This window comes from Oryx dammah, unplaced genomic scaffold, assembly GCF_014754425.2.
Source record: "Oryx dammah isolate SB20612 unplaced genomic scaffold, SCBI_Odam_1.1 HiC_scaffold_29, whole genome shotgun sequence".
In the NCBI taxonomy this organism is placed as follows: Eukaryota; Metazoa; Chordata; class Mammalia; order Artiodactyla; family Bovidae; genus Oryx; species Oryx dammah.
Genome location: NW_024070213.1, coordinates 17044330 through 17070219, shown reverse-complemented (window position 1 = coordinate 17070219; position 25890 = coordinate 17044330). Strand labels below are relative to the sequence as shown.

Genomic DNA, 25890 nt, shown 5'->3' with positions numbered 1-25890 from the left:
GCTCCTTCCAAGGCCCAGTGGGGGTCCCTAGTGCTGTGCTCACAAGGAAATAGGTTTTTAATGAGCTGCTTTCTTGAGTTGAGGAAAAGAAGCAATTCAGTAAAATTGTTTATTGCCTAAAGTAAAACAATAGAGTGAAAAAAGTTGGCTTAAAGTTCAACATTCAGGAAACTAAGATCATCTGGTCCCATCACTTCATGGGAAATAGATGTAGAAACAGTGTCAGATTTTATTTGGGGGGGCTCCAAAAGCACTGCAGATGGTGATTGCAGCCGTGAAACTAAAAGACACTTGCTCCTTAGAAGGAAAGTTATGACCAACCTAGATAGAATATTAAAAAGCAGAGACATTACTTTGCCGACTAAGGTCTGTCTAGTCAAGGCTATGGTTTTTCCAGTGGTCATGTATGGATGTGAGAGTTGGACTGTGAAGAAAGCTGAGTGCCGAAGAATTGATGCTTTTGAACTGTGGTGCTGGAGAAGACTCTTGCAAGTCCCTTGGACTGCAAGGAGGTCCAACCAGTCCATCCTAAAGGAGATCAGTCCTGGGTGTTCATTGGAAGGACTGATGCTAAAGCTGAAACTCCAATACTTTGGACACCTCATGTGAAGAGTTGACTCATTGGAAAAGATCCTGATGCTGGGAGGGATTGGGGGCAAGAGGAGAAAGGGACGACAGAGGATGAGATGGCTGGATGGCATCACCGACTCAATGGGCATGAGTTTGAGTGAACTCCGGGAGTTGGTGATGGACAGCGAGGCCTGGCATGCTGCAATTCATGGGGTCACAAAGAGTCGGACACGACTGAGCAACTGAACTGAACTGAACTGAAAGGCAAAGAGGAGAAGGCAATGGCAACTCACTCCAGTACTCTTGCTTGGCAAATCCCATGGACAGAGGAGCCTGGTAGGCTTCAGTCCATGGGGTCACTAAGAGTTGGACACGACTGAGCGATTTCACTTTCACTTTTCACTTTCATGCATTGGAGAAGGAAATGGCAACCCACTCCAGTGTTCTTGCCTGGAGAACCCCAAGGATGGTGGAGCCTGGTGGGCTGCCGTCTATGGGGTCGCACAGAGTTGGACACGACTGAAGTGACTTAGCAGCAACAGCAGCAAAGGCAAAGAAATTAATTAAGTGCATGAGCACAAAATTCAGGAATCAGATTTGTTCAGGAAATCAACAAGAATCTGAAGATGTTTAGAAAGCACATGCTGCCTTTTCATTAGTATAAGATTGGTGGAAGGGTAGAAATAAGATAAAAGAACTATCTCAGAGGAAATAAGAGCTGTTTAAGGATAAAGGTCAAGGTGCTAAGAGACAAATCGGGGAAATGGAAGCATGACTCTCAGCACAGTAAAGGTAAAAGGAACTGTATGAGGTGTGTGTGTGCTCTTAAACAGGAATCCAGATCTAAATTTTGGTCAACAGGAATGGTGACTGAGAACTAACCAAGCCCAACAGAGGAAGCATGCTGAGACTTGAGGGAGCAGCTTGGGATGAAGACACAGAAGGAAGAGGAGATCCAGGAAAGTACCTGCTTCTTGTGACAGATTCTGTCTTCTTTCCAAGTGTTCTTTCTCCTTTGGATCCATCAGAAAGGACTGCTCTGCTGCTAGAAAAAGTGATCCCCAAATTTCAGTCATACACACACACACGTACACACACATGGACACCCACATACACACACACACACATACACAGAGGGACACACACAAATACATACACACAGTCACACAGACGTGGACATACATATACACAAACAGACACTCACACACACATACACAGATGGGCAGAAACATATATACATACAGACACTCACACGTGAACACACATATACACATACACACACACATACACACAGTCAATACACATACATACATATACAAACTTATACACACACATACACATTTATACACGCACACACTCATCACAACCAGATGTTTGTGGTCAGTGAGACTCTTGCACATGCTCCATCTGGAACACGCAGCTTCTGGGGCAGGAAAGAGAGAGACTACAGAGTCACACTTGGGCTTTTCATGCCTCCACTCAGAGGTGACACAGGAGACACCACCCATGATTCACTGGCCAGAATGAGTCACTGAGGACTGGAAAAGTAACTATTTGATGACTATTAATGTCTATCCACATCCTTCAGTAGAACTCTTGATAGAAGTGCTATCAGTTTTTTCTCACCTTGGAGAAGCTTCTGAGGCACCACTTTGTGCAGAAATTGAACATGATCTTATCCTCCCCAGAGTGGGATTTGAAGGCCTTTTCTATCTGATTCCTTTGGCTGCTGTGTCTCTGACTCCTTTTTCACTTCAGTTTGTGCTGAGTGGGATTAGTCAGATTTGTGTCTCTGCTGCCCCCACCTCCCTTCCCCCCAGTAGTCACTAACTACAGGGTTATTTTCAGCCTTTGTTCATGCAATCATTTCTTCAATTATCCAATATTTCTTAAGCTCTTTCTATGTGTCTTTACTTGGCCCTAAAAAGACACTGAAAAATAAGACACAGTCTTAGCTCTTGTTAAGCTCCCACTTTAAAGACAGTAAGCAAATTTCTGCACATTAAATAGAAACAGCAGTAATTTTAGGCTGGAGGAATTAGAAAGAGTTCATAGAGGTGAAAGCTCTGTGCATTTATAAACATGGAAAGATTTAAAAATTTTCTGCCTTGAAAATGTATTGTCTACAATTCAAATATGCATAATGTTCTCTATTTTTGTAACTGACTTCATCCTGTTCACTAGCAAGGGGTGTTTGTGTGGATTGAGAGTCCCTTTAAGGTAACACAGAGACCCCCACTTAAAATCCATCCCTTGGCTTAGCTCAGGTTCACTGTACTCATTGTCTTGTCAATTCTCAGTTCCAGGTCCCTGTTGAGATTGGCTTTCCTCTTCATGAGGAGGCACCTTCTCTGTCTCCTCCCAGGGATGTTGCCCGGGATAAGGGGCTTCTTCTCTAGTGGCAGTGAGAAAAGGTCCTTGGTCTGTATGCTCTCACTTAGAATCAGCTTGTCTTTAATTTAGTAGCTTTGATTTGTTCTGGTCTCTGGGCATCTGATGCTGGACCTGTGGAGAAATGTGTGAACTGTGCTGTGTGTATCTGCCTCAGTCATGTTGGACTCTGTGTGACCCTATGTACCATAGGCCACCAGCTCCTTTGTCTGTGGATTCTCCAGGCTAGAATTTTGGAGTGGGTTGCCATGCCCTCCTCCAGGAGAAATGAATGAGGCCAATTCAGTGTCAAACTCTTTGTTAGATATTGCTGATCATAGACTCCAAAGGGCTGAACAAGGAGGATGGACTGGACCTCAGTCAGCTCATGACCTTACTCTTTCCCTCATGCCCCTGTGATGAAGTGGTTATCAGTAAAGCAGCCTTTACTGATCTTGGGTCCATTCAGGCAAGGAACACAGATAGTGAGAGGGGTCTCCAAATCTTTGGTATAACAACTCTATTATTTTCTTTAAAGTTGCATAGATAGTTTTAATTCAAAAATATTTTGCATATTGGTCACTCTGATTGGTCCTGAAAATGTCCCTCAAGCTCGGATGCCTAATTATCAACTTTCCTAGCAAAGAGATTACTAAACCTCTCAAACCTCCTTTTACTCATGGTAATTTGGGAGTAACAATGCTACATATTGTATTGCTTTACAATCCATAAGGCCAATTAAGCAGTTTCCCTAAGTAAAAGAAGAGAATTCTTTTTGCTCTTTACTTCTGCACTTTCAATTCAATATAGAAGCTTTTACTTGTGCACTTTCAATTCAATATGAATATTTTTTATAACAAAGTTTTCTTCCTGTTACAGTCATGTGTGGTTTGAATTGAAAGTGAGCCAAATGATAAATATATAAACATCCTACCCACTTGGCCATATCTGATTAAGACCAGAAGAGGAGGCTTCATGGTGCTCACCTGTCAGTGAGCTGTGATTTGCCAACTGTATCTTTGGATATACACAGATACTTGCAGCATCTATATGGTTTAGAACTGGCCGTCTCAGCACCGCTCTGGGAATGGGGTTGCGTTTGGTTCTGGATATTGGAATTTACTGCATTTATTGCAAAAATGTGTTGTAGTGAACCATACATAACTCATACCATTTAGTAGTGTTGAAATATCATTACAACAAATGAGGCAACTTGCAGTTGCTCTGAAACCCTCACAAAAAGGTAAATTACATTTTTAAACAGCATTTTTAATTAGAATGATTTCTATAAAACACCTACCAGAGTGACATTCATTCATTTATTTATTCAATAGATATGGTCTGTCCACTTTACTTACCCAGGTATTAGGGATATGGAAGTGAATTAGACGTTTTACTAAGTACCTTCCAGCTTATAGGGTAAAATAAACAAGTAAACAACTTAATTCACAAAAGCTCACAGTTGGTAAGGTCGAGGTTCATGAGCAGTAGAATGGGGGCGTGGAGAGAAGGGGCGATGTGTGGAAGACTCACAACTCTGATTGGCACCAATGACCATCACAGCATGTGGTTCTGGGAGAGTTCTGACAGATCCAGTCAAGGCTCCAGGTAACAGAATTGAATTCCTGTTCTAGAGTGCTGTGAATCCTGGAATGGAATGTAGAGTGATGCCATAATACTGCTTCTCTACTAGTACTGCCACATACTACCGTTAGCTAGCAGTTATAATGTCTCTGTGTGTGCTCAGTTGCATCCCACCCCAGGGGCTGTAGCCCACCAGACTCCTCTGTCCATGGAATTTTTCAGGCAAGAATACTGGCATGGGTTGCAATTTCCTACTAGAGGGGATCTAGCGGAAATGGCATTTCCAACTCAGGGATCGAACCTGAGTCACCTGCATTGGCAGGTGGGTTCCTTACCACTGGTGCCACCTGGGAAGCCCATAGCAGTTAATGCTTACTAATGCCAACTCACATATCCTCACCAAAAGTGTTATCTAGACTCAATCAAAACCATTTTACAGATGAAGCCACTACCTAGAGTACCTGTTCAAGGTCGCACACATGGTATGTGGCTGAACTCTGAGTTAGGACAGGGCAGACTGACTCCTGAGTCTGTTCTCCTGACCCCTGCACTGCACTCTCTCAAGTTCACTGTGGACACAGCTGGTTGGAGTCCTCCCTAAAACTTTGCTCTTTCAAATCTTTGATGAGATTGGACACTGAGATTTCCTTATGTGTCAGAGAAGATGTGACTTCATTGGAGAGTGAGTTGGTCCATGCTGACCTGCATTCCCAGTTCTGGGGTAGAGGGCACTGTGGGGCAGCCTGCCAGCCCCAAATTAGCCCCTTCTTTCCAGCCCACCCCTCCCTGTAACAGGAGCCCCTAACAGTGTCTTACCTGTGAGATCTCCATCCCGAGGTGAGACTGTGTGTGCCTGTTTTACAAAAACCATCCTTGTGTCATCCGGTGGGAGGGATACTGGACCCCAGGAAGCACGTCCTGTGTTCTAGGAGTCTGTCCCGTGGTTTCTGGTGATGGTGTGGAGTCCATAACTGGGTAAGGAATGATGACTCTGGGCCCAGAGGGAGTAGAGCATCAATTCTAAGTGACTGAGCATTTCCTGGTCTTACTCCACCACCTCAGTTTACATTCTGGTTCTGATATTTACAACTAGTTATTATCATTAATGTGTTAAGAATCCTGACATAGAAGGAGATGGGGTTCTATCATGGGACCTGGGAGTGGGAAGAAAAGATGACAAGTAAGTAATTCTTCTATGATTAGTGGGTTGATACTAGCACATTTAAGTAGAGGGAGAAAAGCCTGTGCTCTATTGTCTTTTCTCCTGAGGCTCAAGGAGGAAGGATGGGCATGGCAGGACGGAAAAGCTAGGTCTACTGACCGGGTTGAGGGTCCTTCCGGTGGAGGTGTTACAGGGCTGTGGACTGGCCCACAGCAGCCCTCGTGTTGTCCCCACTGAGACCTTAAGGTACGGGAGAGGGAGAGCATGAATCCACCTCTGAGCACTGGTGGGGACTCTGGGGTGTGTGTGTCACAGGTGCATCCTTCACCCACCTGAGATGAAATGATGAGAGTCAGGGCGAGGGGGCCTCAGGGTGGGCTTGTGTGGACCACAGGGCTGTACCATGGGAACCCTGAGCCTGAGGGGCCTTGAGGAATGGGGGCAGCATGTTGGTGATCTTGAGTTTTGAGGTGGGAGCTCTATTCTGCTTCCCCTAAGGCCCTTCTCAGTCTCTCTACTCATCCCAGTGCTACTCTCTGGGGACCACCTAGGAACTTCTCTGATCAGCGGAAACAGAACAAGGTAGCAAATGGCCACCCTGGACATCAGCCCTTCTGCTTGGATCTGCCCCCTCAACCCACCTGGGCTTCCATTCTTGCTGCCACTTTTCCTCTTAAATGCAGAATGGAGGAGTTGGGGTCACTGCTGGCTGCAGGCAGCATGAACCCCTTCTCTTCTCTGCTTCACTTGTCTCTTCTTTGCTCCCTCCCTTGCAAACACCCTCTAGCAGAAGGTTTTCCCCTTCTGTCAGGAGCTGTTCCCTTAAATTATATTTTGCATCCTTTTTAGTTATGGTTTATAAGTGTATACAGAATGTTACCAAACCAAACTTTCAATATGCAAAGGGGAAAAATGAAGTTTAGAAACTCTTAGACTTTTTAACCTATCTATTTTCTTCTCAGGACCCCAAACTTCTGTTTTGGAGGGCTAGAGTTGAATGCTGACTCCTACTTTCTCTTTATTTCCTTTATATATAAATCTTTTTCTCTCCTGAAGCCTAATTTTGAGACTAGCAGAAAGGGATATTTCATAAAATGAAATGTGATAAATGGGAAGAAATTCAGTATGTCTAGAAGCCCTTATATATAGATACTGTGTATATGCATATATGCATCTGCTGCTGCTACTGCTGCTAAGTCGCTTCAGTCGTGTCTGACTCTGTGCGACCCCATAGACGGCAGCCCACCAGGCCCCGCTGTCCCTGGGATTCTCCAGGCAAGAACACTGGAGTGGGTTACCATTTCCTTCTCCAATGCATGAAAGTGAAAACTGAAAGTGAAGTCACTGAGTCGTGTCCAACTCTCAGCGACCCCATGGACTGCAGCCCACTAGGCTCCTCCGTCCATGGTATTTTCCAGGCAAGAGTACTGGAGTGGGGTGCCACTGCCTTCTCCCATACATGCATCAGTCTCTCTATTTACCTATTGCTGTCATTATCATCAATCTGTCAGCCCATCTATCGAATCTATTTCTTTAGTATCTATATTTCTATGCTAATAAATTTATAGTTAAAACAATGAAACTGATGTCTTCATCAATTGACCCTTCTAAGATGTTTTAATATGAAAATAATAATAGTGACCTTTAAATAAAATACCAAGCACTTCAATTTTACTTGACACCAGCTTCCAGGAATTTGTCATTCCCAACTCTGCCACCGTGTGGTGATCGTGTAAACTGCACACGTGCAAAGCGGAGCCCTATGCTATCAGACCAGCAGCATCCATGGTAGAAGCTGAAACGTTCGTGTAAGGGACAAGTGCAAGGATACAGTGAGTGGATTACAATCTGACCTTGGACATTCATTGTAAAAATTGATCATTTAAGTATCTGGAACTCAGAAGGCTAGAACCACCTGCTGCTGCTGCTAAGTCACTTCAGTCGTGTCCGACTGTGCGACCCCATAGACGGCAGCCCACCAGGTTTCTCTGTCCCTGGGATTCTCCAGGCAAGAACACTGGAGTGGGTTGCCATTTCCTTCTCCAATGCATGAAAGTGAAAAGTGAAAGTGAAGTCGCTCAGTCCTGTCCGACTGTTCTCGACCCTATGGACTGCAGCCTACCAGGCTCCCCAGTCCATTGGATTTTCCAGGCAAGAGTGCTGGAATGGGGTGCCATTGCCTTCTCCGAGAACCACCTAGGACTATGTAAAGGTTCAGTGTCTACTTGACCCACAGACAGGTAATGAGCCTGGGGAAATGGATGGGGTACAGATTGAGGGAAGCCATTAACACAGACATCGCCTCTACCTGGAAAACTCCCACTGCCGCCACTCCTGGGAGAGACAGTAACCTGGACCTGGAGTGGAGTGAAAGAGAGAGGTTTATTTTTTCCTTTTTCTTTTTCAAGAATGTTGAAAGATTCAGAGAACAGATAGACTTCCGGTGCTCTGTGGCAATATGGTAAAAAAAAATGCAGTATTTTTGTCATTTGAAAAATAATGAGTTTTTATTCTTCAAATGTAATAATTCCTGTTCTGAGTATCAATTACAAGTAAATAATCTGAAATATGGACAAGATATATGTGAAAAAAACTATGGTCACATTAATTACATAAAAATGAGGCTATGAAACTTTTCTTCCTTCATATTGTTCATTTCTTCCTGTCCTTTCTGATAATGATTGATAAATTATCACCATTAAGGAAGCTAACTGTTAATATGTCCTATTCTCAGAAGCGTATGAAATGTCTACTAACTGCGACTTTTCATGAAGCAATTGAAATTTTAAAAAAGAATGACATTTTAAAAACTCGCTCTGGGACCCGTGAGTGTCAGATGGGCTGGAAATGACCTGAATGTGACTAGAGCATCTTCAAACTGTCCCCTCAGAGAGACCTGAGCCTGGAAGGCGCTGGGGTTAGATCGTGGCCTTGCGGGGGAGAGTCAGCCTGAGGCCTGACCTCCCCTCCATCCCCTCTCCCCCCCCACCGCCAGGGGCCTGGCCTGTGAGCAGGCACTGCGCCCAGTCTGTGTGTCTATGTTCCCTCTGAACCTGCATCTTCAAACCTCGATGTGCAGAAGAACAACCTGGAGGGCCTGGGATGTGACACACAGGCTATTCGCTAGGCTTGGGTGTGGCCTGAGAACTTTCATTTGTAACAAGCTTCTGGGTCTTGCTGGTGCTGCCTGGAGTGACCACACTGTGAGATGCCCTGGATTAAACTGCACCCTCACCTCCACAGCAAACAGCAGGCCTTGGTCACCCTCAGGACATGTAGAAAAGAAGCTGACAGTTCTTGAAGCAGCCTGGGCTCCATTTGGGTAGGAATTCCTGTTCTGAGACCCCCTGATTTGTCTAGAAGGGGGATGGCAGGGACTCCCTCTGGGTGTGGGTGTCCTCTCATGAAACCCTCTCCCTGGTGAGGGGGTGGCTGGCAGCATCCAGAGCAGTGTCTTGGACCGTGCAGCATCCAGGGTGGGGCCTGTCTGGACCGAGTCTAAGGGGAGTTCTGCACACATTCTAATCTCTGCACTGAGCCTGTGTTTTGCAGGAAGAAACATGTTGCAAGTGCATCAGCAGATGGCTCTGGGGGCAGGACTTCTGCCCCTGGGTGGCGCAAAGAGAAGAGGGGTTGGGTCTGTAAACAGAAGACCACATCCCCTCTAACTCTGCAGAAAGGGAGCATAGCCCAAGTGACATAGCCCAAGGACAGAGTGGTCTTAGGGGCTAAGAAAGATCCGTGACGGGAATAGTTAGGCTCAGTCAAAAAGTGTTATTTACTCAGTCGTGTCTTGTCTGACTCTTTGTGACTCCATGGACCGTGGCCCGCCAGGCTCCTCTGTGAGATTTTCCAGGCAAGAATATTAGAGTGGGTTGCCATTTCTTCCTCCAGGAGATCTTCCCAACCCAGGAATTGAACCTGTATCTCCTGCACTGTGGGAAGATTCTTTACCATCTGAGCCACCAGGGAAGGTTCTGTCAAAGCCCTGTGTTGTTATGACACCCCTGTGCTCCAGGACCTTGTCTCCAGATCATTCTGAGAAGGGGGGAATGACCAGCAATCTCATCCCCCCAACTCGATGGTTCCCACCTCACCACCTCCATGCTCACCTGTGAGTTCCTGTGCTCCTGTCCTCATTTCTGCTGACTTGATAATTTACTTTTGTATTTTCAGCCTGCTTGCAGTTCTCTTCTTTGTCCCTGAGCCCAGCCCTGGGGGATATCAATGCCTGATTCCACCAAAATTATTCTTCATGGGCCAATTGATCCCAGACCCTGACCATGTGAGATCTCACAGTCTGTAAATAGTGGCCAGGGTGATCAAGGGAAAGAGAGTCACTCACATGACTTAATGCAACTTTTCTATACCAGCACCGGCCATGGGGCCTGGCTCTCAGGACCACGGAAGCAGGAGGTCAAAGGACCGTGTTGCTCATATAAGGACATTTTGAAGATGCAGAAGCTCATTGGTGTTTGAGCTGCAGAAAGGAGTAGATGCAGCCTCCGATAGTGCCTGAAATGGTGAGAGGTGTCGCTATTGGCTCTCAGAAGGGAGGGTGTAAGGGGTGGTCTATATAGACCCTGGTTGGCACCCTGATGCCTCCTCACAGGCTGATCCTGCAGCTAGGACTGTGACCTTGAGGACGTGGGGTCAGGATGGCTCTGGGCAGACGCCTCTCCCTGTGGGGACTCTGTGTCCTCCTCCTCGGCACTGTGGTGGGTGGTCAAGGTAAGAGCTGCCCCTCTGTCCTGGGTCCACAGCAGGGAGTGGACCCCTTGGTGAAAGGAAAGGTGTCTGGAGTTCTGGAACTGAGCCTCAGTGTTTTTGATCAAAAAGGAGCCACGCTGACTGTGAACACTGGTCCCTCTCCTGGAGGGGGTCCACTGATCGTAGCGGCAGATTTTACAGAGCAGTGAGGTTTGGTCTCGACCAAGCTGGGTCAGCCTGAGTCCCCTCCGCTGTCTCCCTTGTTCTCAGGGAGCTTCTAGGATTCCAGTGGCTCCCAGCGTGTGGAAGGTCCAGCGACTGAGCTCAGCTGGGACTCTGGGCTTTTCCCACACGCTCCACGTGCCTGGTGTGTGAGCACTGCCCCTGGGTCCCCATGTTTCCTGTGTCTATGCTCCTGTGGGCTCTGTGCTTGTGTGTGTGTGTGTGTGAGGGTGTGTCTGTGTGTGAGGAGTTTGTGTTTGTGTGCAAGGATGTGTGTGTTTGTGGGGGTGTGTAATGAGTGTGTGAGTGTGTGTGTGAGAGAGAGGGTGTGTGTGTGTGTGTGGAGTGTGTGAGGAGTTTGTGTTTGTTTGCAAGGGTATGCATGTTTTCAGGGGTGTGTGAGGAGTGTGTGAGGGTGTGTGTGTGTGTGGAATGTGTGAGGAGCTTGTGTGTGTCTGTGTGTGAGGGTGTGTGAGGGTGTATAAGGAGTGTATGAAGAGTTTGTGCGTGTGTGAGGGTGCATGAGGAGTGTGTGAGGGTTTGTGTGTGTGAGGGTGTGAGGAGTGTGTTTTGCTAGCATGGGAGGAGTTTGTGTGTGTGAGGGTATGTGTGGAGTGTGTGAGGAGTTTGTGAGTGTTTGTATGAAAATGTGTGAGGAGTGTGTGAGAGTATGTGTGTGTGTATGTGTGGAGTGTGTGAGGAGCTTGTGTCTGTTTGTGTGAGGGTGTGTGGAGCTGGTCTGTGTGAGAGGAATGGGGCTGCTGAGCAGGGACTGAGTCTGTTGGTCTGTGAAGCACACAGGGTCCCACAGGGCTAGGTCACTGCATGTAACCCGATCAGAGACAATCGTGCCCCTGCCTGCCTCTCTCTGGCTCCTCTCCCCCGTCCCCCAGGCTCCCCTCTGCTTGTTCCCCTGTCTGTGCAGCACTAGGCTCTGTGAGAGGCTCTGCCTGCTGGCCTCATCTGTTCCCACCAGGTGTCCATTGTGGACCAGAGAAGCCCGCAGCCAGAAGAGGGGACCTCTTGTCTGTGGAGTTTAGTTGATGTGCAGCCCCAGGTGTATAAGTTCCTGAGTCCCTGCCCCAGTCCCTGTGACTTGTTTCCTGATGTGATGAGGGCCTGGGATGGTCCTTCCCCCTCCCAGGATCTGCTGTGTCTCTGTAGGGAGCTCTTTGTCTCTTGTGCCCTCTCCTGTACCTCCCTGGACCTGGTTTCCCCCGAGTGAGAGGATGGGGAAACCATCCTCTCAACCAGTGAGGGCTACGGCTTCAGAGAATCTGGTCTCCAGCCTGGAAGAGGCATCTCTCTCAGATGTGGGTACTGGTCCGCTGAGACTCAGTGCAGCCCTGTCTCCTCTCAGAGCTCACTGTTGTCCCCTAGATCTCAGCCTCCAGTTCACAGCTCTCCTTGGAAAGCCCCTTCCCTCCATGTCTCTGCTCCTTGAATGCTGGGTAGATGCTGGTGAAGCATCTTCTCCTGAGAGCTCTGGAGGGCAGAGGTGGGTTTTGATCCGCTGAGGGGTGAGACAACATGTGTTCTGATGCAAGACCCCACACTTACTAGGACAACTGTTGAAAGTTTTCTGAAACGTTACTTATGAAGCAAGACCATTTTGCCAAAGAAAGTACTCTTTTTATTTTTCCTGAAACAACACTGTTCTGTGTTTTCCTACTAAAATTTTCTTCTTCTACTTCATGTGACATTGAACTTACTACTCATAAAACAATAGTCTAGGCATTTGTGAGGATTTGATGATTGCTGAGCTGGGCAGACACTATAAGAGTTTTTACCAGGAAATTCATGATGGATATTGCCAAAAAATTATTCCTTGAAGCATAATTGTTATTATACACAATAATGTAGACCCCCCAAGATTAGATAATTCAATATATAATATTTTTGTAACATGTTTTTAAAAGTTAACAATATATTTTGCACATCTGTATATATTAATATTGTTTTTGTTGTTGTTCTGAGTTAGTTTTTTGTTTATTTATTTTTAAAATATAAATCTATTTATTTTAATTGGAGGTTAATTACCTTACAATATTGTATTGGTTTTGCCATACATCAACATGAATCTGCCACAGGTATACACATGTTCCCCATCCTGAACCCCCCTCCCTCCTCCCTCCCCATACCATCCCTCTGGGTCATCTCAGTGCACCAGCCCCAAGCATCCAGCATCATGCATCGAACCTGGACTGGCGATTCATTTCATATATGATATACATGTTTCAATGCCATTCTCCCAAATCATCCCACCCTCGCCCTCTCCCACAGAATCCAAAAGTCTGTTCTATACATCTGTATCTCTTTTGCTGTCTCTCATACAAGGTTATCATTATCATCTTTCTAAATTTCATATATATGCATTAGTATATTGTATTGGTGTTTTTCTTTCTGGCTTACTTCACTCTGTATAATAGGCTCCAGTTTCATCCACCTCATTAGAACTGATTCAAATGTATTCTTTTTAATGGCTGAGTAATACTCCATTGTGTATATGTACCACAGCTTTCTTATCCATTTATCTGCTGATGGACATTTAGGTTGCTTTCATCTCCTGGCTATTATAAACAGGGCTGCAATGAACACTGGAGTACACGTGTCTCTTTCAGTTCTGGTTTCCTCAGTGTGTATGCCCAGCAGTGGGGTTGCTGGATCATAAGGCAGTTCTATTTCCAGTTTTTTAAGGAATCTCCACACTGTTCTCCATAGTGGCTGTACCAGTTTGCATTCCCACCAACAGTGTAAGAGGGTCCCCTTTTCTCCACACCCTCTCCAGCATTTATTGCTTGTAGACTTTTGGATAGCAGCCATCCTGACTGGCGTGAAATGGTACCTCATTGTGGTTTTGATCTGCATTTCTCTGATAATGAGTGATGTTGAACATCTTTTCATGTGTTTGTTAGCCATCTGTATGTCTTCTTTGGAGAAATGTCTATTTAGTTCTTTGGCCATTTTTTGATTGGGTCATTTATTTTTCTGGAATTGAGCTGCAGGAGTTGCTTGTATATTTTTGAGATTAGTTGTTTGTCAGTTGCTTCATTTGCTATTATTCTCTCCCATTCTGAAGGCTGTCTTTTCACCTTGCTTAGAGTTTCCTTTGTTGTGCAGAACCTTTATTTTTTAAATTTTATTTTATTTATTTATTTACTTTACAATACTGTATTGGTTTTGCCATACATTGACATGAATCCGCCACAGGTGTACATGAGTTCCCAATCCTGAACCCCCCCTCCCACCACCCTCCCCATATCATCTCTCTGGGTCATCCCAATGCACCAGCCCCAAACATTCTGTATCCTGTACCGAACCTAGACTGGCAATTTGTTTCTTACATGATAGTATACATGTTTCAATTCCATTCTCCCAAATCATCCCACCCTCTCCCTCTCCCATAGAATCCAAAAGTCTGTTCTATACATCTGTGTCTCTTTTGCTGTCTCGCATACAGGATTATCATTACCATCTTTCTAAATTCCATATATATGTGTTAGTATACTGTATTGGTGTTTTTCTTTCTGGCTTACTTCACTCTGTATAATTGTCTCCAGTTTCATCCACCTCATTAGAACTGATTCAAATGTATTCTTTTTAATGGCTGAGTAAAGCAGAGACATTACTTTGCCGACTAAGGTCCATCTAGTCAAGGCTATGGTTTTTCCAGTAGTCATGTATGGATGTGAGAGTTGGACTGTGAAGAAAGCTGAGCACCGAAGAATTGATGCTTTTGAACTGTGGTATTGGAGAAGACTCTTGCAAGTCCCTTGGACTGCAAGGAGGTCCAACCAGTCCATTCTGAGGGAAATCAACCCTGGGATTTCTTTGGAAGGAATGATGCTAAAGCTGAAACTCCAGTACTTTGGCCACCTCATGCGAAGAGTTGACTAATTGAAAAAGACTTTGATGCTGGGAGGGATTGGGAGCAGGAGAAGAAGGGGATGACCGAGGATGAAATGGCTGGATGGCATCATGGACTCGATGGACGTGAGTCTGAGTGAACTCTGGGAGTTTGTGATGGACAGGGAGGCCTGGCGTGCTGCGATTCACGGGGTCGCAAAGAATCGGACATGACTGATAGACTGAAATGAACTGAACTGAAGTTTAATTAGGTCCCATTTGTTTATTTTTGCTTTTATTTACAATATTCTGGGAGGTGGGTCATAGAGGATCCTGCTGTGATTTATGTTGGAGAGTGTTTTGCCTATGTTCTCCTCTAGGAGTTTTATAGTTTCTGGTCTTACATTTAGATCTTTAATCCATTTTGAGTTTATTTTTGTGTATGGTGTTATGCTGCTTTTACACAGTAAAATTTTTTATTGTTTTGATGTGTGTGTGTGCACTCAATTGTGTCTGACTCTTTGTGACCCCATGGACTGTAACCACCAGGCTTCTCTGTCCAGTGGGATTCTCCAGGCAGGAATACTGCAGTGGATTCCCATGCCCTCCTGAGGGGATCTTCCCAACCCAGGGATTGAATCTGCATCTTTTTTTTATCTCTGGCACTGGCACACAGATTCTTTGCAGTGCTTAGGAAGTCCATTGTATTGATGGAATTACAAAAGATAGGATATTCCAGGGATAATATAGAAAATTTAAATCCTACAATTATTTTATTTTATAATTGAAATGTAGTATACTTTCCTTCCTAATCACCAGTGTTAAGCATGTTGATGAAAAATCAATTAACAATTTTGTTAAGGAAAAAAGCAGGGGATTTTATTCTACCCAAACTTTGGATAATAACCCGGGAAGCAGATTTTCAGAAAACTCCAGAGTCATCTTGAATCCTAATCTCTTAAGTGAAATCTTATCACTTTTGCCAAATTCCATTTGTTAGACTCATGTTACTAGATACACACAAGTGTGGGGATTACACAAGGACATGAACACCAGGTGGCAGGAATAACCGGGACACTTTAGAGCCTGTTACCCCAGCCCTCTGTTCCTGAGCTGGATGAGATGCTCCCTATGGACAGGGAAGGAGAGGGAGGATTCCTCCCTGGATCCTGGGCCATGAGCTGTAACTGAGATGATGGGGAAGCTGGGTCCTAGTAGCCTTGGGCACATCTACAGGGAGGGCAGCATCCAGAGTCTCTGAAGGCCTGTCCTCAGCGGTGTCCCTGGAGCTGGTTCTACAGGCTTGTGAGAAAAACCTGGTGCCTCCCTTCCTGCTCCATGTTCAGCAATGGCACATTGGGAGCCTAGAGTTGGCCGCGGCGGGAATATGTGTATCACAGAAATCAACAAATACTATATATAGGAAATTTTCCCTCTCAGCTCATTTAAAAAATATTTATACCATTGCCTTGTCTCCTAAAATCTCTCCCGTGTCCTGTGTCTGTGTCTCTCTTGCAGCTCTGGAGCTGAGGCTGAAGGATGGAGCCCACCGCTGTGAGGGGAGAGTAGAAGTGAAGTACCAAGGAGAATGGGGCACAGTGAATGATTATGATTGGGGCTTGGAGCAGGCAGCTGTGGTGTGCAGACAGCTGAGGTGTGGAGCTGCTGTTGAGGCTCCTCGAGGTGCTTACTTTGGACCAGCAGCTGGCCCCATTTGGTTTTACTATGTTTTATGCAGGGGAACAGAGTCAGCTCTCACTGAATGTCAACATTCTAGTATTAGAGACTTTAGTGATGATGGTTTCATTCATGACTGGGATGCTGGAGCAGTCTGCTCAGGTGAGTCCTGCCTGGTCTGGGTGGGGGTCCCCAGCAGAAAAAGCTTTGGTCTGATTCCCAGAATAACCATGTGAGAATATGGATCACAGCCTTTAGAGTCTACTTGGGTGAAGACTCTAGTCCCACATGATTCTTAGAGCATTGGGTGCTAAAAGGAGCAGAAGGAATTGCTTGGACTTGAACAGTAAAGGCTCCAGACCAACTTCTGGGTTGGACCTGTCTGAGTTAATTTCATCATGGTAGTTGCTTTTTATTCTTTTTTAGGATGGTTTGAGAAGTGCAGCTACAGGGTATATAGGAGAGATGCAGGCAAGCAAATTGTATTGTATTCATTTTCCTAGGAATTATTATCTGTCCTATGAAAAAGACAGAGCACCATCAGGTCGGTACATGGGGAGATTCCAATAGCAAAGCTCAACCTAGCAGTCTTAACCAAAATGGGGCGTGAAGATCCAGGGACTAGTGACAGTACTGTGGGTCAAGGTGCAGTCACACAAGGGAAAAGACATGAGGGGATTTCACTGGTGTGTTTGAATGTCACGAGGTCACAGTCAGTCAGGGGTGGCAAGAAGGGGGACTTCTGGCAGGGGATAGTCTCATCACACTGGTGCACTTGCTCATCTGGGTGGGGAGCTCATATCCTTTTGTAGGGATGTTGAAGCTGCAGAAAAATATGAAGCTTTGAAATTTATACCACAGTAGCTGGAACAAAGCGAGTGCTAAGGCAGTGAGGCTAAAAGAACCTAAAGTGACTCATAAGAAGTGTTCAGTGCTGTCTAAGTGTAACTGACTTGTGCAAAATTGGAGGCAGTAAAGACAGCAGTGAAACTGGAGTGTGAATGGGTGGTCTCAGGAACTAAGAACATCTCAGTTGTTATCACAGTGGTGGATGAGACGGCCAGGACGTTATCCATCAGAGCAGCTGGGTTGGAGGAAAAGTCAGAAATCACAGTGAATTCTCCGAGGGAGGTGATTGAGTCTCAGGAAAGTGTCACCTAACTTGATGGGATGGTGGGACCTGGGAGCCCTGAGGACATCTGCAGGGGGTCCGTAAGAGCCACAGCCAATTAGCTCTTTGGTGTTCTGTTGGAGAAGATTGATGGAAAGGTGATCCTTTCCAATCCCACCTTCAGCAGATTTTTGATGATACTAGTTGAGACCCCTAAGAAAACAATTATTTTTCTCTTTAGAAAATACTTTATCCAGGCATTCAAGTTCAGTTCAGTTCAGTCGCTCAGTTATGTCTGACTCTTTGCGACCCCATGAAGCGCAGCATGCCAGGCCTCCTTGTCGTTCACCATCTCCCGGAGTTCACTCAGATTCACGTCCATCGAGTCCATGATGCCATCCAGCCATCTCATCCTCTGTCATCCCCTTTTCCTCCTGCCCCCAATCCCTCCCAGCATCAGAGTCTTTTCCAATGAGTCAACTCTTCGCATGAGGTGGCCAAAGTACTGGAGCTTCAGCTTTAGCATCATTCCTTCCAAAGAAATACCAGGGCTGATCTCTTTCAGGATGGACTGGTTGGATCTCCTTGCAGTCCAAGGGACTCTCAAGAGTTTTTTCCAACACCACAGTTCAAAAGCATCAGTCCTTCGGCGTTCAGCTTTCTTCACAGTCCAACTCTCACATCCATACATGACTACTGGAAAAACCATAGCCTTGACTAGATGGACCTTAGTCGGCAAAATAATATCTCTGCTTTTGAATATGCCATCTGGGTTGGTCATAACTTTTCTTCCAAGGAGTAAGCGTCTTTTAATTTCATAGCTGCAGTCACCATCTGCAGTGATTTTGGAGCCCAAAAAAATAAAGTCTGACACTGTTTCCACTGTTTCCCCATCTATTTCCCAGGAAGTGGTGGGACCAGATGGCATGATCTTCATTTTCTGAATGTTGAGCTTTAGGCCAACTTTTTCACTCTCCTCTTTCACTTTCATCAAGAGGCTTTTTAGCTCCTCTTCACTTTCTGCCATAAAGGTGGTGTCATCTGCATATCTGAGGTTATTGATATTTCTCCTGGCAATCTTGATTCCAGCTTGTGTTTCTTCCAGTCCAGAGTTTCTCATGATGTACTCTGCATATAAGTTAAATAAACAGGGTGACAATATACAGCCTTGATGTACTCCTTTTCCTATTTGGAACCAGTCTGTTGTTCCATGTCCAGTTCTAACCATTGCTTCCTGACCTGCATACAGATTTCTCAAGAGGCAGGTCGGTGGTCTGGTATTCCCATCTCTCTCAGAATTTTCCACAGTTTATTGTGATCCACACAGTCAAAGGCTTTGGCATAGTCAGTAAAGCAGAAATAGATGTTTTTCTGGAACTCTCTTGCTTTTTCGATGATCCAGCGGATGTTGGCAATTTGATCTCTGGTTAGAAAATACTTTATCCAGGCAATAATGACATACAAAATCTGTACATATTCAATGTTTTCAATATGATAAGTTCGGAAATCAGTATACATCTGTGAAACCATTACAACACCCATGCCATAAACTTGTTCATCTCCTCAAAAGTTTTCATTCACCTTCTTTTTTACAGTATTACCCTCAAAAACAATTATTTTCAAGGAGACTTGACTTTTGCTTATAAATTTTTGCTTTAAAAAAGCCTTAATATTTTCCAGCATTTCGAGTGGCATTCCTTATTGGCACCATGTCCTAGTCATGGTTTTGTCTGAAGATAAACTTCTGGAGACACTGCAGGAGGCTCTGCTTTATTTTGATAAATCAGCATCTAAGTTAAAATGGACTGTGTGCTGCTGGAGCTTCTAGTGATTGTTTTAAGAAAACTGATGTCTCGATATTAATTCCAGTTAAGATGCATTTTAAAGTAAGAACATTTGTGAGTAGTCTGGCATTTAAACCTTGATTGTGGTTTGTGCTCCCTGACCACTATCACTCTAACTCTGGCTCTCATACATTTATGGACAATTCCAGCTTACTTCTACTAATGTCTTTGTCATCAATTTCCTCCCACTCATCTGTCTTTTCTCTATTTTCAGACATGTTTTATTTATATTTTTTAAATTCTTTTTTAATTAATTAATTTTATTTTTTTACTTTACAATACTGTATTGGTTTTGCCCTACATTGTCATGAATCCACCACAGGTGTATATGAGTTCCCAACCCTGAACCCCCCTCCCACCACCCTCCTCATATCATCTCTCTGGGTCATCCCAGAGCACCAGCCAGACACGTTTTAATAATGTGAAGGTAAGTCAAAGCAGTGGTGATGCACCAGAGATAAGAATAGAATAGCACATCTATTCAGTTTTCTCAGTGGAATTGAAGTCTGAGAGTTTATTCCTCTCAGTCTTAGGAGTCAGGTATGGAAGAGAAATCTCAGCCTCTTTAGTGGATTGTTGGAAATGAAGTAGGAGAAATCCAAAGTAGAAACAATCACTTGAGAAGAATGTACAGAAGTTTGTTTGAATTAAAAAGTGGACTTCAAGGGCTTCAAGACAAAGGTTTGGGATGGCTTCACAAGCTGAGAAGGACTGCAGTACAGAAGTGCAAAATGATGAGGGGACGAAGACGCGAGGATTATAGGAGGGGAGGGTGGGTTCATGATCCAGGTCAACTACTACATTCACCACAACCTCTGTGTACCCTTCCTTTCTGCCCTCTCTTCCTTTATCTTGACGTGGGAGTCATTTCTGAGCCCTCTGGAAGTGCTGGCCATTGAAGGTTGCCATTTTATTTGTGGAAAGTTTTTATAATATTAAATCTATTCCTTTAACAAATATAAGACCAATCAGATTTTCCCTTTTTTGGTATCAGGTTCTGGTGAGTTATGCTTTTCAAGGATTTGGCCTATTTTGCCTAAATTTTTGAAATTGAATAAAATGTGCTCATATCTCATTCATTAAATTCACCAGTTGACTCTGTTGATTTCTTCATTGTATGTTTGCTTTCTATATAATTGATTTCTGTTCTCACTTTTTGTTCCTCTTTTTTGCTTACAATTTGTTGTTATTTTTGTAGATCCATGAAATGAATCTTAGATTATTTCATTCAGCTTTGGTTTTTATTCTAATGTAGGCATCAAGGAAGCATCAGTTTTCCAAATTTTCTTATAGCCACCACTTTAATGTTAGCCCACGAATTTTTATACTACATAATTTGTTTAGTATTTTATCATCATAAAATATTTCTTCTTTCTCTTTGAATATATTCTTTGCTCTATACTCTTACTTTATATGATACTAACATAAACACCACAGTTTTATGCATAGTGTATAATTTTTACCTCTTTATTAATAATGTGTTTCTGTGCTTATATTTGAACATGCATATTTATAGACAGCATGTGGTTTTACAGGGCTTCCCTGATAGCTCAGACAGCAAAGAGTCTGCTTGCACTGCCGGAGACCAGTGTTCAACCCTTGGGTCAGGAAGATCCGCTGGAGAAGAGCATGGCAACCTACTCCAGTATTCTTGCCTGGAAAATCCCATGGACAGAGGAACCTGGTGGGCTGCAGTCCATGGGGTGCAAAGAATCAGACACAACTGAACGACTTTGCTTTCACTTTTCCAGTAGTTAAATGTTTTTATCTTGTCATGGGACTAGCATTGCCTCAAACAGAAAGTCAGAACTACTTATCTTATCTTTTTCTCTCCTCCTGGCTTCAATCTTTCCCAGCATCAGAGTCTTTTCCAGTGAGTCAGGTATTTGCATCAGGTGGCCAAAGTATTGGAGTTACAGCCTCAGCCTCAGTCCTTCCAATGAATATTCAGGACTGATTTTCTTTAGGACTGACTGATTGGATCTTATTGCTGTACAGGGACTCTCAAGAGTCTTCTCCAACACCACAGTTCAAAAGCATCAATTTTTCGGCGCTCAGCTTTCTTTATAGTCCAACTCTCACATCCATACGTGACTACTGGAAAAATCATAGCTTTGATTAGATGGATCTTTGTTAGCAAAGTAATGTCTCAGCTTTTTAATGCTGTCTAGGTTGGTTATAGCTTTTCTTCCAAGGGTCAAGCTCTTTTAATTTCATGACTGAGGTCACGGTCTGCAGTGATTTTGGAGCCCAGGAAAATAAAGTCTGTCACTGTTTCCATTGTTTCCCCATTAATTTGCCATGAAGTGATGGGACCAGATGCCACGATCTTTGTTTTTCAAATGTTGAGTTTTAAGCCAAACTTTTAACTGTCCTCTTTCACTTTCATCAAGAGGCTTTTTAGTTATTCGTTTTCTGCCAAAAGGTTGGTGTCATCTGCATATCTGAGGTTATTGTTATTTCTCCTGGCAATCTCGATTCCAGCTCAAGCTTCATCCAGCCTGGCATTTCCCATGATGTACTCTTTGTAAAAGTTCAATAAACAGCCTGACAATATACAGCCTTGATGTACTCCTTTCCCAATTTGGAACCAGTCTGTTGTTCCATATCCGGTTCTAACTGTTGCTTCTTTACCTGCATACAGATTTCTCAGGAGGCAGATAAGGTGGTCTGATATTCCCATCTCTTTAAGAATTTTCCATAGTTTGTTGTGATCCACCCAGTCAAAGGCTTTGGTGTAGTCAATAAAGCAGAAGAAGATGTTTTATCTGGAACTGTCTTGCTTTTTGTGTGATTCAGCAGATGTTGGCAATTTGATCTCTGGTTCCTCTGCCTTTTCTAAATCCAGGTTGAACATCTGGAAGTTCTCGGTTCCCGTACTGTTGAAGCTTGGCTTGTCCAGTTCTTCTGTGTATTCTTGCCACCTCTTAATTTCTTCTGCTTCTGTCAGGTCCAGCCTACTTCTGTCCTTGATTGAGCCCATCTTTGCATGAAAAGCTCCCTTGGTATCTCTAATTTTCTTGAAGAGATCTCTAGTCTTCCCATTCTATTGTTTTCTTCTTTTTCTTTGCATTTATCCTTGAGGAAGGCTTTCTTATCTCTCCTTGCTATTCTTTGGAACTCTGCATTCAAATGGGTATATCTTTCCTTTTCACCTGTGCCTTTAGCTTCTCTTCTTACTCAGCTATTTGTAAGGCCTCCTCAGACAGCCATTTTGCTTTTTTGCATTCTTTTTTCCCCCTTGGGGATGGTTTGGATTACTGCCTCTTGTACAATGTCACTAATATTCATCCACAGTTCTTCAGGCACTCTATCAGATCTAGTCCCTTGAAATATTTGTCATTTCTACTGTATAATCATAAAGGATTTAATTTAAGTAATACCTGATTGGTCTAGTGGTTTTCCCTACTTTCTTCAATTTAAGTATGAATTTTGAAATAAGGAGTTCATGATCTCCTGTTAAATTAATTATAATTATTTCAGTTAGTATAAATTTCAGTTTTACAAGTTCCATTTGTTTTTTCTAGTTTCATTTCTCTGTTTATTTTTATGCTTCATTAAACATATTTGTATTAGTGATTTAAAGATTTTATCAGCCAATTCAATCATTTCTGTAATATCTGAATCTGTAATGACTGCTTAAAACGCAATCAATGTGGTATGGGTTATATCTTTATTTTTTGAAATTCTAGTATAGTTTTTTCTTTTTATTTCATTGGATACTGAGAATTGTTAGATAGTCCTTTACTGGAAAGAACTTTAGAAATAAGTAGTCAGAACACACTCAGAAACCAGGGACTTGTACATGATGAATTAATTTTTTTTTTAAGTTACCTTCATTTTCTTAAAAATGTGTTCCTATGATGACCAACTGACAAATTTTTATTTTAGTCTTCCTCCTTTAGTTTCAAAGCTTCCTGTGATCCCACTTTACCTGCCACATGCCTCACTTATGCTCCATTCTACAGCAGGTGCTTCCATTTTTTCTTTTCTTTTCTATCCATACATATCTTTTAAGATGGTGTTTGCTTGTCTGAAGTGGAAGACATGAGAATTGATGGTAGGATTAGGTGGTAGATGTGAGAAACAGAAGGTGATATAATATGCAAAAAACTTATTCAACTAGTATTTTCCCAAATATTTATATATTTTATCCATACTGAGGCTTTTGTAACTTGGAACTCTCCAAATTATGGCTTGTTTTTTCACTGCTTCCTTCCTCTCATTCCCATTCTTTTTTTCCTTCTCCTTTACCTCCTCCCCATCCTTCTTCTTAATAGTTGGACACGACTGAGCGACTTCACTTTCACTTTTCACTTTCATGCACTGGAGAAGTAAATGGCAAACCACTCCAGTATTCTTGCCTAGAGAATCCCAGGGATGGGAGAGCCTGTTGGGCTGCCATCTATGGGGTCACACAGAGTTGGACACAACTGAAGCGACTTAGCAGCAGCAGCAGCAGCAGCAGCATCTTTCTTCTTATTTTTGTTTTGGCAGCATTCCAGCTTCTTTTAACATTACAAAACATTCATGAATGAAATTAAGTAAGAGGCAAATAAATGAAAAGTCATCCTGTGTTCACTGCTGCTGCTGCTGCTGCTAAGTCTTCAAGGAGATCCAACCAGTCAGTACTAAAGGAAATCAGTCCTGAATTTTCACTGGAAGGACTGATGTTGAAGCTGAAACTCCAATACTTTGGCCACCTGATGCAAAGAGCTGACTCATTTGAAAAGACCCTGATGCTGGGAAAGATTGAGGGCAGGAGGAGAAGGGGACGACAGAGGATGAGATGGTTGGATGACATCACCAACTCAATGGACATGAGTTTCAGCAAGGTTCCAGAGTTGGTGATGGATAGGGAGGCCTGGTATGCTGCAGTCCATGGGGTTGCAAAGAGTTGGACATGACTGAGCAACTGAACTGAGCTGAACACCCCTCTCTATGACTCTCTGAGCTTTCTTAACTCATCTTATTTTCCACTGAGATAACCTAATAAATTCTTGGAAATTTTTGTCACCAAACTTTTGGAAAAAATATGATGCCAATTAGTTATAATATCCATATTTCTTTACTGGAGCTGTCATCTATCTAGAAGTTGGCATGCACTCATGGATACTGCCTCATGATTTTCCGTAACCTAAGTCACTAGCTCCTGGGAGAGAAAACAGGTCAGAATATTACCCCCAGAAGTCTCAGCAAAGCTTTCTAACCTTGTCTGGATGATACGTCTCTAATCTCATACCCACATCCCTCTGGGTGGGTTGTGTTCTGCATATCTCTGCATTCAAGTTTAAGTACTCAACTATTATACAGTGTCCTTGGGTCTGTAGGCCCCAGGCTTCTAAATAAGAAATTTTCTTCTCCAACCAATGCTAAAATATGTGTTTCTGGTATTCAGCTGTTCCAGTGATTTGTCTTAGGCCAGATCTGTCTGGGATCCAAGACCAAGGAATTCACATTTTTAACCAATCTCAAAGTATATGTTCTTGGGATTCAGCCATCAAACTGACCCTGTAATCCTTCTGAATTTCTCTTCAGAGACTTGCATATGAAAATCCAGTTATGATGATAATTGTCAAATTCTCTCCCCTTTCCCTGTCCTAGGAAATAAAAGCTTTTACAGTGATGCCTGGGACATATTGTTTTCAATTGTCAAGCAAGGTCCATGAACATTGACTAGGTTTGTTGTTTTTCTCTCAGGATTTGTGCGTCTAGCTGGAGGAGCTAGACCTTGCTCTGGGTGAGTTGAAGTACACTCCGAACAAGACTGGATCCCAGTGTTTAATAGGAACTTTGCACTCCCCACTGCCCAGGTTATCTGTGCAGAGCTAGGATGCGGCAAGGCTGTGTCTGTCCTGGGACACGTGCCCTTCAGAGAGTCCGATGGCCAGGTCTGGACTGAAGAGTTCAGGTGTAAAGGGGAGGAGCCTGAGCTCTGGTTCTGCCCCAGAGTGCCCTGTCCAGGGGGCCCTTGTCACCACAGTGGAGCTGCTCAAGTTGTCTGTTCAGGTGAGACACAGGTCAGGACTTAACCTCCCTGCACACTCTGTTCAGGTGAGAAATCATGAGATTTTGCTGAAATCCTGTCATCTCATATCCAGCATACTCAGAAGTCCGGCTCATGACAAACAGGACCTCTCCGTGTGAGGGGCAGGTGGAGATGAACATTTCTGGACGATGGAGAGCGCTCTGTGCCTCCCACTGGACTCTGGCCAATGCCAATGTTGTCTGTCGTCAGCTTGGCTGTGGAGTCGCCATCTCCACCCCCAGAGGACCACACTTTATGGAAGGAGGTGATCAGATCTCAACAGTCCGATTTCACTGCTTGGGTGTGGAGTCCTTCCTGTGGGAGTGCTCTGTGACTGCCCTGGGTTTCCCTGACTGTTCCCATGGCAACATGGCCTCTGTGATCTGCTCAGGTAAGAGAGAGGGACAATAATTACTGGTACTCAGGATGCTCCTGGAGTGAAATGTCTCCAAGAGCAGAGAGTGAGGGAAAACTGGCTTCAAAAGTCAGATATTCTATGGTGAAATATGGTTCTTCTTATTCTTCATTTGTTTTTCAGGTCAGGGCAAAAAGTATGAAGGGGAATAATGTATGTATATATTTTTGGAGGTGATGGAATTCCAGTTGAGCTATTTCTTTTTTTTAATATAAATTTATTTATTTTAATTGGAGGTTAATTACTTTACAATATTGTATTGGTTTTGCCATACATCAACATGAATCTGCCACAAGTATAAACGTGTTCCCCATCCTGAGCCCCCCTCCCAGGATGGGGGAGGAGGAATAA

At 43.8% G+C, this 25890-nt stretch overlaps 1 protein-coding gene across 1 annotated transcript in view; it reads left to right on the top strand.

The window, feature by feature from the left end:
* Window positions 1-10344: 10344 nt before the first annotated feature.
* Window positions 10345-25890, top strand: part of LOC120858763 (antigen WC1.1-like) — a 29116-nt gene continuing 13570 nt past the window's right edge. The window contains 4 exon segments of the mRNA XM_040235068.1: window positions 10345-10417; window positions 15983-16303; window positions 24797-25105; window positions 25198-25515. Of these exon segments, the coding sequence (XP_040091002.1) occupies window positions 10345-10417; window positions 15983-16303; window positions 24797-25105; window positions 25198-25515 (1021 nt within the window).